Genomic DNA, 16,793 nt, shown 5'->3' with positions numbered 1-16,793 from the left:
TTAGCCATTGACACCATTCACAGATCACTGGGCCTAAACGTATGCTTGGCGAAAGAAAAAACACAAACAAGCTTCTTATTGTTTGTATGAGAACAGCTAAATCCCAAACGATGGATAGCATCAGGGTCTGTATACAAGGGTGATCAAGGATGGTCAATGTCATGTGTTCACCAGACCATAAAGCATACCAAACTTTTTCCATTCTGAATAGAGTGGGTGATAGTTAAAAGCTTTGGCCCAGATTCAGAAAGGACTTACGACGGCGCAGCTCCATGTACGCCGTCGTAAGTCCTAATCCGACCCGTCGTATCTATGCGCCTGATTCATAGAATCAGTTACGCATAGATATCCATTAGATCCGACAGGCGTAAGTCTCTTACACCGTCGGATCGTAACTGCATATTTTTTCTGACCACCAGGTGGCGCTTCCGTCGAATTCCGCGTCGAGTATGCAAATTAGCTAGATACGCAAATTCCCGAACGTACCCGCGGCCGACGCAGTAAGGTTACGACGTTTACGTTAGGCATTTCCCGGTGTATAGTTGCTCCTGCTATATGAGGCATAAGTGCGGCGTATCAATGTTAAGTATGGCACACTGGGAAATTCCACGGACGGCGCATGCGCCGTTCCGCAAAAACGTCAATCACATCGGGTCACAGTAGTTTAACATAAAACACGCCCCCCTTCCACATTTGAATTAGGCAGGCTTACGCCGGCCGATTTACGCTACGCCGCCGCAACTTACGGAGCAAGTGCTTTGAGAATACAGCACTTTCCCGTGTAAGTTGCGGAGGCGTAACGTAAATCAGATACGTTACGCCCGCACAATTTTACGCGGCTGTACAAGAATCTGGCCCTCTGTTTTTATTTTTTGCGCCATTAGGAAATCCCTCTAAAGATGAGGAAACAATCCTCTTATGCCGCGTACACACGTTCGGACATTCCGACAACAAAACTGTGGATTTTTTTTTTGACGGATGTTGGCTCAAACTTGGCTTGCATACACAAGGTCACACAAATGTTGTCGGAAATCCTGAACGTCAAGAATGCGGTGACGTACGACGAGCCGAGAAAAATGAAGTTCAACGATTCCGAGCATGCGTAGAATTTTTGTGCGTTGAATTGTGTACACAGGTCGGATTTTTCGACAAGAACTTTTGTTGTCGGAAAATTTGAGAACCAGCTCTCCGACAGCAAATGTCCGATGGAGCCTACACACGGTCGGATTTTCCGTCAACAAGCTCACATCGAACATTTGCTGTCGGAAGTTCCGACCGTGTGTACGCAGCATTAGACAGTTGTCACTAGAAATAAAATGTGCCCATTGGAAGATTTGCCTCTATTCCTGTTCTGGTGGCTACTCAAAACTTTGGATTTTCTCCAGATTTAGTGTTGGTGACAGTGGTCACTAAGACAAAGGCCTAGGCATATTCTCTAGGCCTCCAAATAATTATGTGCCAGTTCTAGAGGGTAATGATGCACACTATGGCCCAGATTCTCAAAAGAGATACGACGGCGCATCTCCAGATACGCCGTCATATCTCTGCCTAGCGCCGTCGTATCTATGCGACATTCTTAGAATCAGTTACGCATAGATATCCCTTATATTCGACAGGCGTAAGTCTCTTACGCCGTCAGGTCTTAACTGATCTTAATTTTTTTTTTTTGCCAGCTAGGTGGCGCTTCCGTCGATTTCCCCGTCGAGTATGCAAATTAGCTAGATACGCGAATTCCCGAACGTAGGCGCGGCCGACGCAGTAAAGTTACGACGTTTACGTTAGGCTTTCCCCGATGTAAAGTTGCCCCTGGGTCTATGAGGCGCAGTCAATGTTAAGTATGGCCGCCGTTCCCGCGTCAAAAATTTTAAAAATTACGTTGTTTGCGTAAGTCGTCCGTGAATGGTGCTGGACGTAATTTACGTCCACGTCAAAACCAATGACGTCCTTGTGACGTCATTTAGAGCAATGCACGCTGGGATATTTTAGGGACGGCGCATGTGCAGTTCGTTCGGCGCGGGGACGCGCTTCATTTAAATGATACACGCCCCCTACCCGCCGAATTTCCGCAGGGTGATTTATGTTATGCCGCCGCAACTTTACACGCAAGTGCTTTGTGAATAAAGCACTTGCCTGAAAAACTTGCGGCGGCGTAACGTAAATCAGATACGTTACGCCCGCCCAAATTTACGCCCATCTACGTGAATCTGCCCCCATGTTCCAGATACAGGAAAAAACTAAAATAATAAACAAAAATAGGTTGCAAAACCTCTTAGTACAAAGTTGGGAGCATGAAATTGTCCAGAAAGTCGTCGTATGCTGACGCCTTAAGAGTTCCCTTCACTGGAACCAACGAAAACATACAGTAAAGTAATGCAAATAATATCAAAATCGATAATTAAAACCACCATGTCTTTATGTCCCCTGTGGTTTTGTTCCTTGCATTGAAAATAATGAAGGGACATCTCACAGTGGCGTATGAGATCATCACACCTGCTGGTGTACCGCAATGTGGTGTTTTCGAGCTTTCGTAACCCTGAGATGATTGTGGAGTATATTTGCATAAAATAAATTGGTGTTTTTAGCAATATTACACTATGGTCCTTAGTATTTTCCTCTGAATCTAACTGCAGAGAATTGTGCTTTCTGGACAGTCAGCGGAGGACTTGGTGGGTGTGAAGGTTGTTACCACACTCTGGTGTGATTCGTGTTTAGTGTATCCTGCGCTAGTGATCTCGTATAATCTGGAGATCCTGGTTATCCGGTAAGAGAATTCATATACACTATATTATCAAAAAGTATTGGGACACCTGCCTTTACACACAACACATGAACTTTATTGGCATCCCAGTCTTAGTCCGTAGGGTTCAATATTGAGTTGGTCCACTCTTTGCAGCTATAATGCCGCATACACACCATCACTTTATGTGATGAAAAAAAATGACGTTTTTAAAAACGTCACTTTAATTGACTGTGTGTGGGGGAAAACGTCGTTTTATGTCTTGTAAAAAAACGCCCAAAAAAAATTGAAGCATGCTTCAATTTTATGTGTCGTTTTTCAAAAGTGCACTTTTTACTTCACAGAAATTGACCGTGTGTAGCAAAAAACGTCGTTTTCTAAGACGTTTTTTCATCCACGCATGCCCAGAAGCTACTTATGAAGCAAGCTTCAATGGTAAAACGTGGTGGAACGTAACCTCGCTTTGCAAGATCATTGTGAGAAAACGATGGTGTGTAGGCAACTTCGTCTTTGAAAATTGAAGTTTCAAAAACGTAATTTTTTACTTCACAGAAAGTGTCGTTTTTTTCATCACATAAATTGATGGTGTGTATGAGGCATAACAGTTTCAACTCTTCTAGGAAGGCTGTCCACAAGGTTTAGGAGTGTATCTTTCAGAAGTGCATTTGTGAGGTCAGAAACTGAGAAGACCTGGCTCGCAGTCTCCGCTCTAATTAATCTCAAAGATGTTCTATCAGGTTGAGGTCAGGACTCTGTGCTGACCAGAAAAGTTCCTTCACCCCAAGCTTGCTCATTCATGTTTTTCTGGACCTTGCTTTGTGCACTGATGCCCCGTCATGTTGGAACAGGAAGGGGCCATCCAAAAATTGTCCAAAAAGTCTTGTTACGCTGATGCCTTAAGGACTCCCTTCACTGGAAGTAAGGGGTCAAGCCCAACCCCTGAAAAACAACCCCCACACCATCACCCCCCCCCCCACCAAATGATTTGGACCAGTTCACAAAGCAAGGTCCATAAAGAAATAGATGAGCGAGTTTGGGGTGGAGGAACTTGTCTGGTCTTACCTCAACCCAATAGAACACCTTTGGGATGAATTAAGAGTGGAGACTGCGAGCCAGGTCTTCTTGTCCAACATCAATGTCTGACCCCACAAATGCGCTTCTGGAAGAATGGTCAATATTCCCATAGACACTAAAACTTGTAGACAGTCTATTGATACGCCAGGCGTAATTTTAAATTTCCCGCGTCGTATCTTTGTTTTGTATCCACAAAACAAGATACAACGGCATTTCGGGTCGATCCGACAGGCATACGCCTTAGTACGCCGTCGGATCTAAGAAGCAATTTTTCGGAGGCCGCTAGGTGGCGTTTCCGTCGAATTCCGCGTTGAGTATGTTAATTAAAAATTTGAAATTTTTACATTGTTTGCGTAAGTCGTTTGCGAATAGGGATTTGCGTAGAATGACGTCACCGTCGGAAGCATTGGCTTGTTCCGGGTTAATTTCGAGCGTATGCGCACTGGGATACCCCCACGGACGGCGCCTGCGCAGTTAAAAAAAAACGTTGTTTACGTCGGGTCATGACGTATTAACATAAAACACGCCCACATCACAGAGATTTGAATGCCGTGCCATTACGCCGCCAAAGATACACTACGCCGCCGTAACTTACGGCGCAAATTAGTTGAGGATTCGAAAAAAAAAAAGGTAAGATACGGCGGCGTAGTGTATCTTAGATACGCTACGCCCGGCGCAATAATGCGCCGTTGTACGTGGATCTACCCCTATGTGCGTGTAAAAAGGTAGGTGTCCCAATACTTTTGACAATTTAGTGTATCTATGTCTGAGGTGGTTTGGAACTAAAACACGTGAAATGGTGGCATTTAATTTTCACACAAGGTCAGCCCCCTATTGGAGCCCTGAAACATTCTTTTGGGAGTAGACTTTAAGTTTCACACAAAATCGTTAATAATGGCCCCCTAATGGAGCCCTGAATATTCCTTTTTGGGAGTAGACTTTGATTTCAAAAACATAATTGTTTGCCTGATTTATACTGAACATTGTGTTATTTTCCCACTATATTGGTGGTTTTATTTATTAATGTTGATATTATTTGCATCATTTTACTGGTGTCCATTATATTCTCTAGGCCGATTTTCTATAGCGAACATATATTTACCTAATGGGGATACAGACAACAATAAAAACCTAACAGAGCTTCTAACCCCCTCAAAAAATCTGGATTATAAAAAAGAATAAACATCTAAATAAAAACGTTTTGGTTTCAGATGTTCTCATGTATCTACTTTACTGAGTTTTTTTAGTCAGGAAGGGGCAGATCCACAGAGCGAGTACGCCGGCGTATCTACTGATACGCCGGCGTATCTACTGATACGCCGGCGTACCTTCAAATTTCCCGCGTTGTATCTTTAGTTTTAATCCTCAAACCAAGATATGACGGCATCTGGGTTAGATCCGACAGGCGTACAGGTTCGTACGCCTTCGGATCTTAGATGCAATACTTCGGCGTCCACTGGGTGGAGTTTGCGTCGTTTTCCCTGTCGGGTATGCAAATTAGCTATTTCCGACGATCCACGAACGTACGCGCGGCCGTCGCATTCTTTTACGTCATCTCTAGTCGACTTTTTCCGGCGTATAGTTAAAGCTGGTGTTTTGCGGCGTATAGTTAGACTTGCCATGTTAAGTAGTTTTTTTTTTTTTTGCGCAAGTCGTCCGACTTACGGCGGGAAATTTCGGGACGGCGCATGCGCAGTTCATTCGGCGCAGGGACGCTCTTCATTTAAATGAAACACGCCCCCTAATCGCCGATTTGAATTCCGCCACCAGAGATAGACTACGCCGCCGTAACTTACGGCGCGAAGTCTTTAAGGATTCAAACTAAAGCCAGGTAAGGTACGGCGGCGTAGCGCATCTCTGATACGCTGCCCGGGTGCAGATCTCTGTGGATCTGCCCCGAAATGTTTAAAGCGGAGTTCCAACTACAATAATCAATTTTTAAAAGTAATATCTTTCATGAGGCATTCATACTGTATATCTATGTTCACTGTTTAACCACTTAAGGACCGTCCCACGACGATATACGTCGGCAGAATGGCACGGCTGGGCACAGGGACTTATATATACATCCCCTTTCAGAGCCCAGCCATGGGTCGTGCGTGCCATACGCGACCCGGTCCGAAGCTCCGCGCCCGCGGAACCTGATCGTGATCGGTCACAGGAGCTGAAGAACGGGGAGAGGTGTGTGTAGACACACCTTCCCCGTTCTTCTCTGTGGCAATGTCAGTGATCGCCTGTTCCCTGATATAGGGAACAATGATCACTGACATCACACGTCCAGCCCCGCCCCCCTACAGTTAGAAGCACACATGAGGTCACACTTAACCCCTACAGCGCATCCTAGTGGTTAACTCCTTCACTGCATTGTCATTTTCACAGTAATCAGTGCATTTTTATAGCACTTTTCGCTGTGAAAATGGTCCCAAAAATGTGTCAAAATTGTCCGATGTGTCCGCCATAATGTCGCAGTCATGAAAAAAATCGCTGATCGCCTCCATTAGTAGTAAAAACAAAATATTATTAAAAATGCCATAAAACTATCCCCTATTTTGTAAACGCTATGAATTTTGCGCAAACCAATCGATAAACGCTAATTGTGATGTTTTTTATCAAAAATAGGTAAAAGAATACGTATCGGCCTAAACTGAGGAACAAAATTTTTTTTTTTATATCTTTTTTGGGGATATTTATTATAGCAAAAAGTAAACATTTTTTTTTTCAAAATTGTCGTTCTATTTTTGTTTATAGCGCAAAAAATAAAAACCGCAGAGGTGATCAAATGCCACCAAAAGAAAGCTCTATTTGTGGGAAAAGAAGGACGCCAATTTTGTTTGGGAGCCACGTCGCATGACTGCGCAATTGTCAGTTAAAGCGACGCAGCGCCGAATCACAAAAAGGGGTAATGTCCTTAACCTGCATAATGTTCCGGGTCTTAAGTGGTTAAAAATCCGCCACGATCTCCCGAGTTTTTGTAGAAAGCCACTTTTAAAAATCGTTCTCCGACGTTCTCATTTTACTTGTGGGCATGTGAAGCCCACAAGCACTTACTTCCTGGATACTGATGACGATCTGCGACCATCATGCACCGCCAATCCCGCCCCATTGTCGACGCATGCGCATTGTAACCGCACCGCTGTCAACCTCTCGGGTTGGCGCCGAATTCCTCTTTGTATCGCGTCACTTCCGGTTTGGAAGTCCCGCGATTCTAGCCCTCGGGGGAAGTGCACTGACTCCTGGGAAATGATGACACACATTTCCCAGGAGCAGTAGCGAGCGGAGGCGCCGACGGAAATGACGACAGAAACCGAGGTGATAAGGAAGGCAGATTTTGTGGGACCACATAGCAACATCTATTTCAAGGTGAGTAAAAATTAAAAAACAACATTTGGATTTTTTATTTTTTAAGTATTATATGCATATTAACAGCAAAAAATGTTTTTGATGCAAACTCCACTTTAATGCACGTGGATAAAAAAATAATAGAACAAATGATGTATAAAATAAATGTAATAAAAAGTGTTTATGATTGCTTCTATTTTATCCATATTCACACACAATATACTCACTGCTTGTAGATGACATGCGGCTGTAGTCTGACCTGCAAGGCAAGCAATGAAATCTATCAGAATGGATGTCTTGCACTGAATTATTCAGACTTTCTAAAATCACACTCACACTTTGAAATGATATTTTTCTTCCAGTGTTAAAATATTCATCTTGTGTGTTAAAAAGTTGTATGCACACAATGAAAATACAGGCGTCAGGTGCAATCATTCTGAGCTCTTATCTAATATTAACAAAAAACAGTAGTCTGTTGATTCTTTATTATTAGGCATATTAGATACTCAATGTAAATTACACTGTAAAATTTTTATTTTTGTTCATCTTTCCCCGAGAGAAATGTATAAATTTTCACATCCACACTAAACAACATGGATAGAGGAATCTTCCCTATTGTATTGAGGCAGACTCAGCATCCACAGCTGCTTTAACCACTTGCTTACTGGGCACTAGGTCGCTTTAACTGACAATTGCGCGGTCGTGCGACGTGGCTCCCAAACAAAATTGACGTCCTTTTTTCCCCCACAAATAGAGCTTTATTTTGGTGGTATTTGATCACCTCTGTGGTTTTTATTTTTTGCGCTATAAACAAAAAAAGAGCGACAATTTAAAAAAATATATATATTTTTTTTACTTGTTGCTATAATAAATATCCCAATTTTTTTTTTTTTTTAAAAACTATTTTTTTCTCAGTTAAGGCCGATACGTATTTTTCGACGTGTTTTTGTAAAAAAAAAAAAAAAACGCAATAAGCGACTGGTTTGCGCAAAAGTTATAGCGCCTACAAAATAGGTGACAGAATGATTTTTTTTATTATTTTTTTTTTTACTAGTAATGGCGGCGATCTGCGATTTTTATTGGGACTGCGATATTGCGACGGACGTATCGGACACTTTTGACACAAATTTGGGACCATTCACATTTATACAGCGATCAGTGCTATAAAAATGCACCAATTACTATATAAATGTGACTGGCAGTGAAGGGGTTAACACTAGGGGGTGAGGAAGGGGTTAAATGTGTATCCTAGGTGTGTTCTAACTGTGTGGGGGGAGGGGGGTGACTGGGGGAGGTGACCGATGCTGTGTCCCTATGTACAAGGGACACAGCATCGGTCTCCTCTCCTCTGACAGCACGTGGAGCTCTGTGTTTACACACAGAGCTCCACGTCCCTGCTGTGTTACCGACGATCACGTGAACCCGGCGGACATCGCAGGTACACGCATCGGCTTCCCAGCGATGCGCCGGGACAGTGTTTACCCGCTGCCCGCCCCCCAGAGGCGCGCGCGGGTAATGCACTTTAAATGACGTCCAAAGACGTCCAGTTGGCACCCGAGAGCCGCGCTGTTGACGTCTTTTGTCAATAGCGCGGGTCTCAAGTGGTTAAAGAGGAGCTTCACCCAAATTTGGCACCTTATGGGGGGAGGGAGCAGGTACCTGGTTTTGAGTTCAGTTGAGTTAAAGGCTAAGCTTGCCTTTTCTAGAATATATCATATGCAGTCAAGCAGATATTAAAAAAAAACTGTGTAGCTATGTAAAATGGTCATTAACCACTTCAATACCGCACACTTTTACCTCGTTCCTACCCAGGCCAATTTTCAGCTTTCACTGCTGTCACGCTTTGAATGACAACTGCGCGGTCATGCAACACTGTACCCATATGACATTTTTACCATTGTTTGTAGAGCTTTCTTTCGGTGGTATTTAATAACCACTGGGTTTTTTATTTTTTGCTAAATAAAGCCTGTGATAGGGGAACACTCCCAGCAAGTGAGTCAGTGTTCTGCCTATCACGGACACCCTCTCATCCTCAACCCATGGACGAGAGGATGTCCGTGATAGGCCGAACACTAAGGCCGCGTACACACGGTCGGTCCATCTGATGAGAACGGTCCAAAGGACCGTTGTCATTGGTTAACCGATGAAGCAGACTAATGGTCTGATGTGCCTACACACCATCAGTTAAAAAAACGATCGAGTCCAACGCAGTGACATAAAACACGACGACGTGCAGAGAAAAATTAAGTTTAATGCTTCCAAGCATACGTCGACTTGATTCTGAGCATGCAAGGGTTTTTAACGGATGCTTTTGCATACTAACCATCGGTTTTGACCTATCGGTTAGGCGTCCATCGGTTAAATTTTAAAGCAAGTTCTAACATTTTTGACCAAAGGATAACTGACCGATGGGGCCCACACACGATGGGGTTGGACCGATGAAACGGACCTTCCGTCTGTTTTCAGCGGTTTTGACCGACCGTGTGTACAAGGCCTTATTCACTGCTGGGAAACGGAGTTCCCCCATCACGGACGAGGAGGAGGAGGAGGAGGAGGCGCGGCTTTTGAACACTGGATGGCTGCCGTCTGAGCATTATACACGAACACAGGCATTACACGCTGCCTCTCTCTCTCTCTCTCCCAGGTATTACACGCTGCCTCTCTCTCCCAGGTATCGGATCGGGCAATGCTGTTCATTCACTTGTTTTTTTTGGGTGGTTTTTATATTATTGTTTTATTTACAAGCAGCAGCTATTAGGTATTCATGTATTAGACCCAAATTTTTTTTTTCATTTTTTTAGTACAATAGAACAGGTGATTGTTTCAGTCCTTTTGTTTGATTTTTTTAAGCATTGATTATATTCCATCCAGTGTGCTGCCATGGAAGCTATTAACTTTTTAAACAATCAACAGTTTAGTCCAGAAGCTGTCACATGACATTAAAAAAAGTATCGGTAATCGGTATTGGCGAGTACTTGAAAAAAAGCATCGGTACTTGTACTCGGTCTTAAAAAAGTGGTATCGGGACAACCCTACTGATAACCTATTCCCCAAATTACTTAGAAAATCCAAGGTATTTAGTAAGAGGCATGTTTTTTTTTCACAAGTTTTTGGAAAATTAAGAAATTAAAAATAAAATGTTTGTTTTCTCAACTTTTTTTTAAAATTTTGTACATACTGTCACCAGTGTCGTAGAGCATTGTCATATAACTGGTGTGACAATGATCAGGGACACTGACTGGTGACAGTATGTAAATTACAGGGGTGTCCAAACTTTTTTCAAAGAGGGCCAGATTTGATGTAGTGAACATACGTGAGGGCCGACTATTTTGCCTGACATTCTTTGAACCATTAAAATTAATGTAATCTTGACAGGACTCGTCCGGCCCCCTCCCTGTGCCCTCCGAGGCTGCCAGAACGATAAATACGGTATATAGCTTTTGTGGCCCCCCCAACAAATCCCAGTGGCGCTCAGGGATTCATTGGGGCCACAAAAGATATATATATTCAAATTACCAGTGGGGCCGGATTAAACTGCAACGAGGGCCGCAATTGGCCAGCGGGCCGGACTTTGGACATGCCTGATGTAAAACAATTAAATAATAATTGTTTTAATTTTTTTTTTTTTTTACATTTTATGATTTTTTTTTAATTTAGATTTGTTTCTTCTTTATATACATAGTAACACTGTACTTCTCTGGGAAGGTGATCAGGATATATATAATTTTTTTTACACACTATAATTGCTTATTATTGTGAATTTTACAGTTATAAGCAACCATTTTTTTTTTCTAAATGAAAACTCTCCATTCAGTGTTTACTATTGTGATTAGTTGTAATTGGCCCCAGCTAATCACATGGTACAGATGGACTCTGATTGGCCCTGTCTGTACAATGTGATCACCGTGACCAATCACAGAGCTCATCACAATAGTACACAAAGAAAGGCATGAATCAAAGGCTATCATTGTGTACAACTTTATGTGATCACATGGTACTGGAAGCGGGCTGATTACAGTGATCCGTCATATGCGATCCAGTGACAGATCGCATTGGAGCACAGCACGTGAGGCGCAATCCTAGGAGGATGTCATATGACGTCCAGTCAAAACAGGGCTCCTGCCCAGCTGCGTTTTTACAATAGGCTGGCTAAGAAGGGGTAATTCCATCATATATGTAGGCCATTTGCCTCTAGAAGTCTGGCTGAAAAACTCCCAGTTAATTGCTAAGATGTGAAAACTAGGGTTAGTGGATTGTCAGTGTGTTTTTTTTATTATTATTATTTACATTTTATTTTTTAAATTATTTATTGCAATTTTTTTTTTAAATCAGCCATGTTGGGGGGCTTTGGTGAGATATCAGGGGTCTTAACAGACCTCTGACATCGACCCTTTAAGACAGAGAAAGGGACTAAGGACACAGATTCCCCAGTCCCTTTCTCTGCAGCCTCAGCTGAAATGAATGGAGAGAAGCCCCTCTCCATTCATAAACTAAAGCATTGTAAACACAGGTTACGATGCTCAGTTATGTGAATGGACAGTCAGTGATCACTGACTCTGTCCATTTGGAAAAGGTAGGAGCCGGTTTTAGCTGGGAGTTAACTGGGAGTTTTTGGAAGGGTCCCATTGGCCTACAGGTATTTATTGAATAGTTCACAAAGCTGCTCAGCATTTTAATACTAGGGCTCGCTGACTGCAAAGGCTATTTCCTGGAAAAGGTGAACTTAGCTTTAAAAGAAAGTAAAAAAAAAAATGGAGATTCTGGCTGCTATGGGTAAGTTAGTACTTCTTTCAGACATTTTCATGTACAGTATGAATCACAATTTGTGTGTAAATGGATGCAGGCATTAAGTAGGATTGTGTGCTTCTACCTGTCACTTTGGATATTTGTGGTTGCACAATTTCATTTACTTTGTATAAAGGAAATATATTCTGAATTTGATTACATGCTCATCTCTCCCTGTGTTCATTTACATTGTAAAGAAAAAAAGCTTTAATATTCTATAATGACAAAAAAAGGCCACTGGGCCCCCTACCAAATATTTTCCACTCTGGGCTTATTTTCCATAAATATAGTCATGAATATAAAAAGTACTAAACCAATGTTGTAATTAGCAACCCTCCTATTTAGTTAACTATAATTTTGGGTAAAATAGAAAGAGTAAACCAACTAATTAAATTTCTTCTATTGCAATACATTTTATTAAGATATAAAGGAGCAATGGACACTACACACTGTATTGTACTGCTTAACAAACATATCTGGACAACATATAAAGGTATATAGAGCTGTCTTATTAGTGACTCCACTTGGCTTATTCACAGAATTATTAAAGTAGGTGTCAACTCTAATTGAAAGACATTTAGAGCAGCCATGTGTGGATCAAATTTGGTCGGTTCAGTAGAGACTGACTGTATGGGCAGCATAGGTGTGCGCAGCCTATTGCATTAGGGTGTGCACCCCAAAGCTCCAACACATATGCCCGCTCTCCATCCTGAAACAATGGGAGAAAGGGGGGAGCAAGGAAGCACACAGGGATCCGGGCAACAGAAGGAAGAGGAACAGGGAACGGAGGGGATGGCATCCCCTATATTACCTAGTACCGATCCCCTATATTTTTCTCCTGTGCCAGCTGAATGTTGACAAAAGGGAGAGGAGGAGGAGCAGCCTACGTTCAGCTGCTGCAGGAGGAAAATACAGATCGATCCCACTAAATTCCACCCCGCCGCCTCTCCTATCCAGGTTCTGAGGACCGGCAAGGAAGGATTGCGGTTTACCTGTCACCTCCCCACCATTGACAGGTTGCCAACCCCAAGATTAGGGTGTGCACAGGCACACCTGGCAACCCCCTTGCGCACGGCTATGATGGGCAGGCTCGTTGTAGCCGAAATTTGGTGCTTTATGTAGTGCACAGGTTGAATGAAAATAGTTTTAACTAAGGCAGCACCATCCACATACAGGACAACTATCATTACAGATAATACATTTTTGCAGATGTCCAAAAAATTAGGCATTAAGAGCATGGAGAAACACACAGCAAAATCTTTGTGACGGACCGCTTGGTACTCCCCTTGGGTGCTTCCGTCTGTATATAGCTTCCTCCAGTCTGGAACTAGGTATTATAGCGTTTTATTGCACTCAAGATCTAGACAACACTAGCTTAGGTGCAAACTGGAACTGACTTTATTGTAAATTCACACAGAATATATACCATGCAAGATCAGGTATGAGCTTGATCACATTAACATAAACATAAACAGTATGCTAATCAACCACTAGTCACTTAAACAAGTGCCGAGACTGTTTGGCAACAGTTTCCAAGTAAGACTCAGTAAGTAAGACCTAGGGCTGCCCAAACCTCTAAAAGTGTTAGCAGACAGACAGAAACAATAGGTTAGGCCTAGGAGTTCAGCTTTGATGGTCTTCTCCTCTTTTCCACATGACAGTGTTTAGGGATGGTGATTGACTGCTTGTGTCTGACTAGTACGTCATGGGCAGGAGAAGGTGACAAACGCCCCCTATACCCAGAAGTACTGTTTTTTTTAAGGACTCTGAAAGTGTGATGGAGTAGCAGGGAAGAATGGCAAAGGTGTGTATAAACTGAAAGGTGATAAGAATGTTGTCATTTACAGTAACACGCTTCAAAGCAATTACAAAAGTATTGAATACTACTACTGTCATCTGTCAAATATTTGTGAACCTAATGGTCTAATGTCAAGCTTAGCTATATACCAGTAAAATGATCCAGTGCAGGACCAGGCCCATCCTATCTCTCATTTGCCATGCATTTAAAATATCCATGGGTATGTGGTCAATGCATGTATTGAAAGTTGGCTAAGTCTGAAAAACCTCTGCCTCTGGTCCTCTCTGATGTAAGTCGCAGGTTTGCCCACTGCTGCCATCCTCCACTCCGGCCCACAACTGTCGCCCACATCAGAATCATGGAATGCAGGAAGGTCATGATCAAAGCACTTTATTTTTTTATTTTTTTTTTAAAGTGTATTTTGTGCGTGTACGCGAGAGAGGAGCCGGACTGCAGGAGTTGGGAGTAGGCAGGCCTCCCCCAGAGGCAATCTGCCACCTTTTTCCATGCCCCGGGTGGCAATGGTGGGTGTGTGAGGGGGTCCTCCCACACAGCACGCCCTACCTGCTCCGCTTTGAAGCCCAACGGGGCAGAGGGACTCCCTATAAGGGAGTGAGAGGATCTAGCCCACTCAACCAGCCCCGTTAGTCCTTTGCCTCTCTTTTTAGAGACCGCGTGGTCAAAGTGCGTGCATGTTAACCCAATTTCGAGTGCGTGTAAGTGTGGTGGTTTTTGTGGGAGGGGGGTGGGCGTACTAAGCGCAGGCTTACCTCGCATAGCACACCCACCGGGAGTCGGGCTGAGACCACCAAACTCAATTCACATGTAGCCGAAACCAGCATCCGAACCCCTAGCTGCAGAGGTGAATGGCTTGTCAGCACAGTGCCAATCGCGTTGAGCCACCGCAGCTCCCCTCAAAGCACTTTATTTGAAAATAAAAGAGGATAAGAAAAGGATTCGGAAAGGGGTAAGTGAAGGATACTAAAATCAGAAGACATCACAGAAAGTGTACACTACATATGCAGTTTCTGTATCTTGCAATCGGGGTCCATACCTCTTTACTCTACCTTATAATCTAGTGCTACACCTTCCTACGTACCCTGGTATTAAGACCTTTCTGACTTCCCTTTCTTTGGGATGAGGGCTACAATTTTATATATGTTACAGATTGTGACAGACCCAACCGGGTCAGGGGCTTTTGGAGGGGACTGCAAGGTAGCCTCTTGCCTACTGACTATGGGCCCTGACTTTTGAGGGAGCTCTATTCTTGGAGTGTGCCTGGAGGACCATTGGAGTGGTATTGCTTCCAATTCAGGTCCATGTCTCCCCCCGAAACACACAGACTCCGAGAACCTAGGACCTGGATACAGATTTGGAGCCTTTGTACCCAAATCAGTAATGACTGCTTAACCCCCAACTAGACTGTAAGACTCAGAGCAGATGTTAATATAATCAGCTCAAAACAACTTGATGCTGGGGTCTCCTGATATAATTTATTTACTAAAGTGTCTTCGCCCCATTGTGTGCCTCCTAGGTGTTAATTAAGTCACATATTCTTTCTGTCTGTCTGCTATACATTTTAGAGATTTGGACAACCCTAGGTCTTACTTACTGGGTCTTACTAGGGAACTGGTGCCAAACGGTCTGGGCACCTAGGCTTGTTTAAGTGACTAGTGGATGATTTTAATATTTAATGCAACAAACAGCATGGATTCTTAAAAGATAGAAGCTGTCAGACAAATCTGATTTCTTTTTATAAAAAAGGTAAGTAAAACCCTGGACAGAGGAGTGGCTGTGGACGTGATATACTTGGATTTTGCAAAAGCATTTGACACAGTTCCCTATACATGGCTAATGTGTAAGGTAAAGTCTACAGGCTTGGAAAAATCAGTTTGTAAATGTATAGAAAACTGGCTAAAAGACAGAATTCATAGAGTAGTGGTTAATGATTCTTACTCTGAATGGTCTAGGATAGTGATGGCGAACCTTGGCACCCCAGATGTTTTGGAACTACATTTCCCATGATGCTCAACTACACTGCCGAGTGCGAGAGCATTATGGGAAATGTAGTTCCAAAACATCTGGGGTGCCAAGGTTCGCATTAACTGGTCTAGGATTATCAGTGGTGTACCCCAAAGTTCAGTGTTGGGACCCTTCATTTTTAATAAATGATATAGGGTCTATGATTAAAAGTACCATTTCAGTCTGTTCAGATGACACCAAGCTATGCAGGATGGTGCCAAACAGTCTGGGCACCTAGGCTTGTTTAAGTCACTAGTGGTTGATTACAATAAAGTCAGTTCCAGTTTGCACCTAAGCTAGTGTCGTCTAGATCTTTGGTGCAATAGTCCGCTATAATACCTAGTTCCAGACTGGAGGAAGCTGCATACTGACGGAAACACCCAAGTGGATATCTGGATATCTATACACAATTATTTAATTGCTACATGGGTACATTGCCTGGAGACATTTTTAGTTGATGCTTTTTGAGCTGTATGGTTTATTATTCCTTTTCTTCAGTTTTTCTTTTTGGGTCTTTTTGTACTGTGGCCAAGAAGTGCTAGGCCACAAATAAGAAAAGTTGTATGTATAAAATTCCTTTACTAAAGAGTATCTGAGTAAAAAAATTATGGGTCAAAAAATGAACTAATGCCACGTACACACGGTCATAATTTCCGACAACAAATGTTCGATGTGAGCTTTTGGTCGGATATTCCAACCGTGTGTAGGCTCCATCGGACATTTGCTGTCAGAGTTTCCGACAACATTTGTGTGACCGTGTGTATGCAACACAAGTTTAAGCCAACATTCCGTCGGAAAAAAAATCCACGGTTTTGTTGTCGGAATGTCCGATCGTGTGTATGCGTCATAAGACTTTATGTAGCATTTTCCTTCTACAAGAACAGCATGGTTGGTAGATTCCAAAAGATATGGGCAGCTGAATTTATATGCAAATCTTAACTTTTTCTGTGACCCAACACCTCCAATGCCTCCTATTGGTCCTTTCATGCCATAGCCAGCAACTGACCAACAGAAAGATTTGGGGCCCAGATTCTACAG

The 16,793-nt window shown here is 42.9% G+C and overlaps 1 protein-coding gene across 2 annotated transcripts in view; it reads right to left on the bottom strand.

Annotated features, from left to right (window-relative positions):
• The window catches only part of FAM124A (family with sequence similarity 124 member A), a 114,308-nt gene that overhangs the window by 51,412 nt on the left and 46,103 nt on the right, over window positions 1-16,793 (bottom strand). For both annotated transcript variants that reach the window (XM_040340326.1, XM_040340325.1), the window contains exon 2: window positions 7,378-7,409. In XM_040340326.1, the coding sequence (XP_040196260.1) occupies window positions 7,378-7,409 (32 nt within the window). The remainder of the gene's footprint in view (window positions 1-7,377; window positions 7,410-16,793) is intronic.

The sequence above is a fragment of the Rana temporaria genome, chromosome 2 (genome assembly GCF_905171775.1).
Source record: "Rana temporaria chromosome 2, aRanTem1.1, whole genome shotgun sequence".
NCBI lineage: Eukaryota > Metazoa > Chordata > Amphibia > Anura > Ranidae > Rana > Rana temporaria.
Note: the sequence above shows the minus strand (reverse complement) of the source record. Positions and strands in the feature narration are given on the sequence as shown.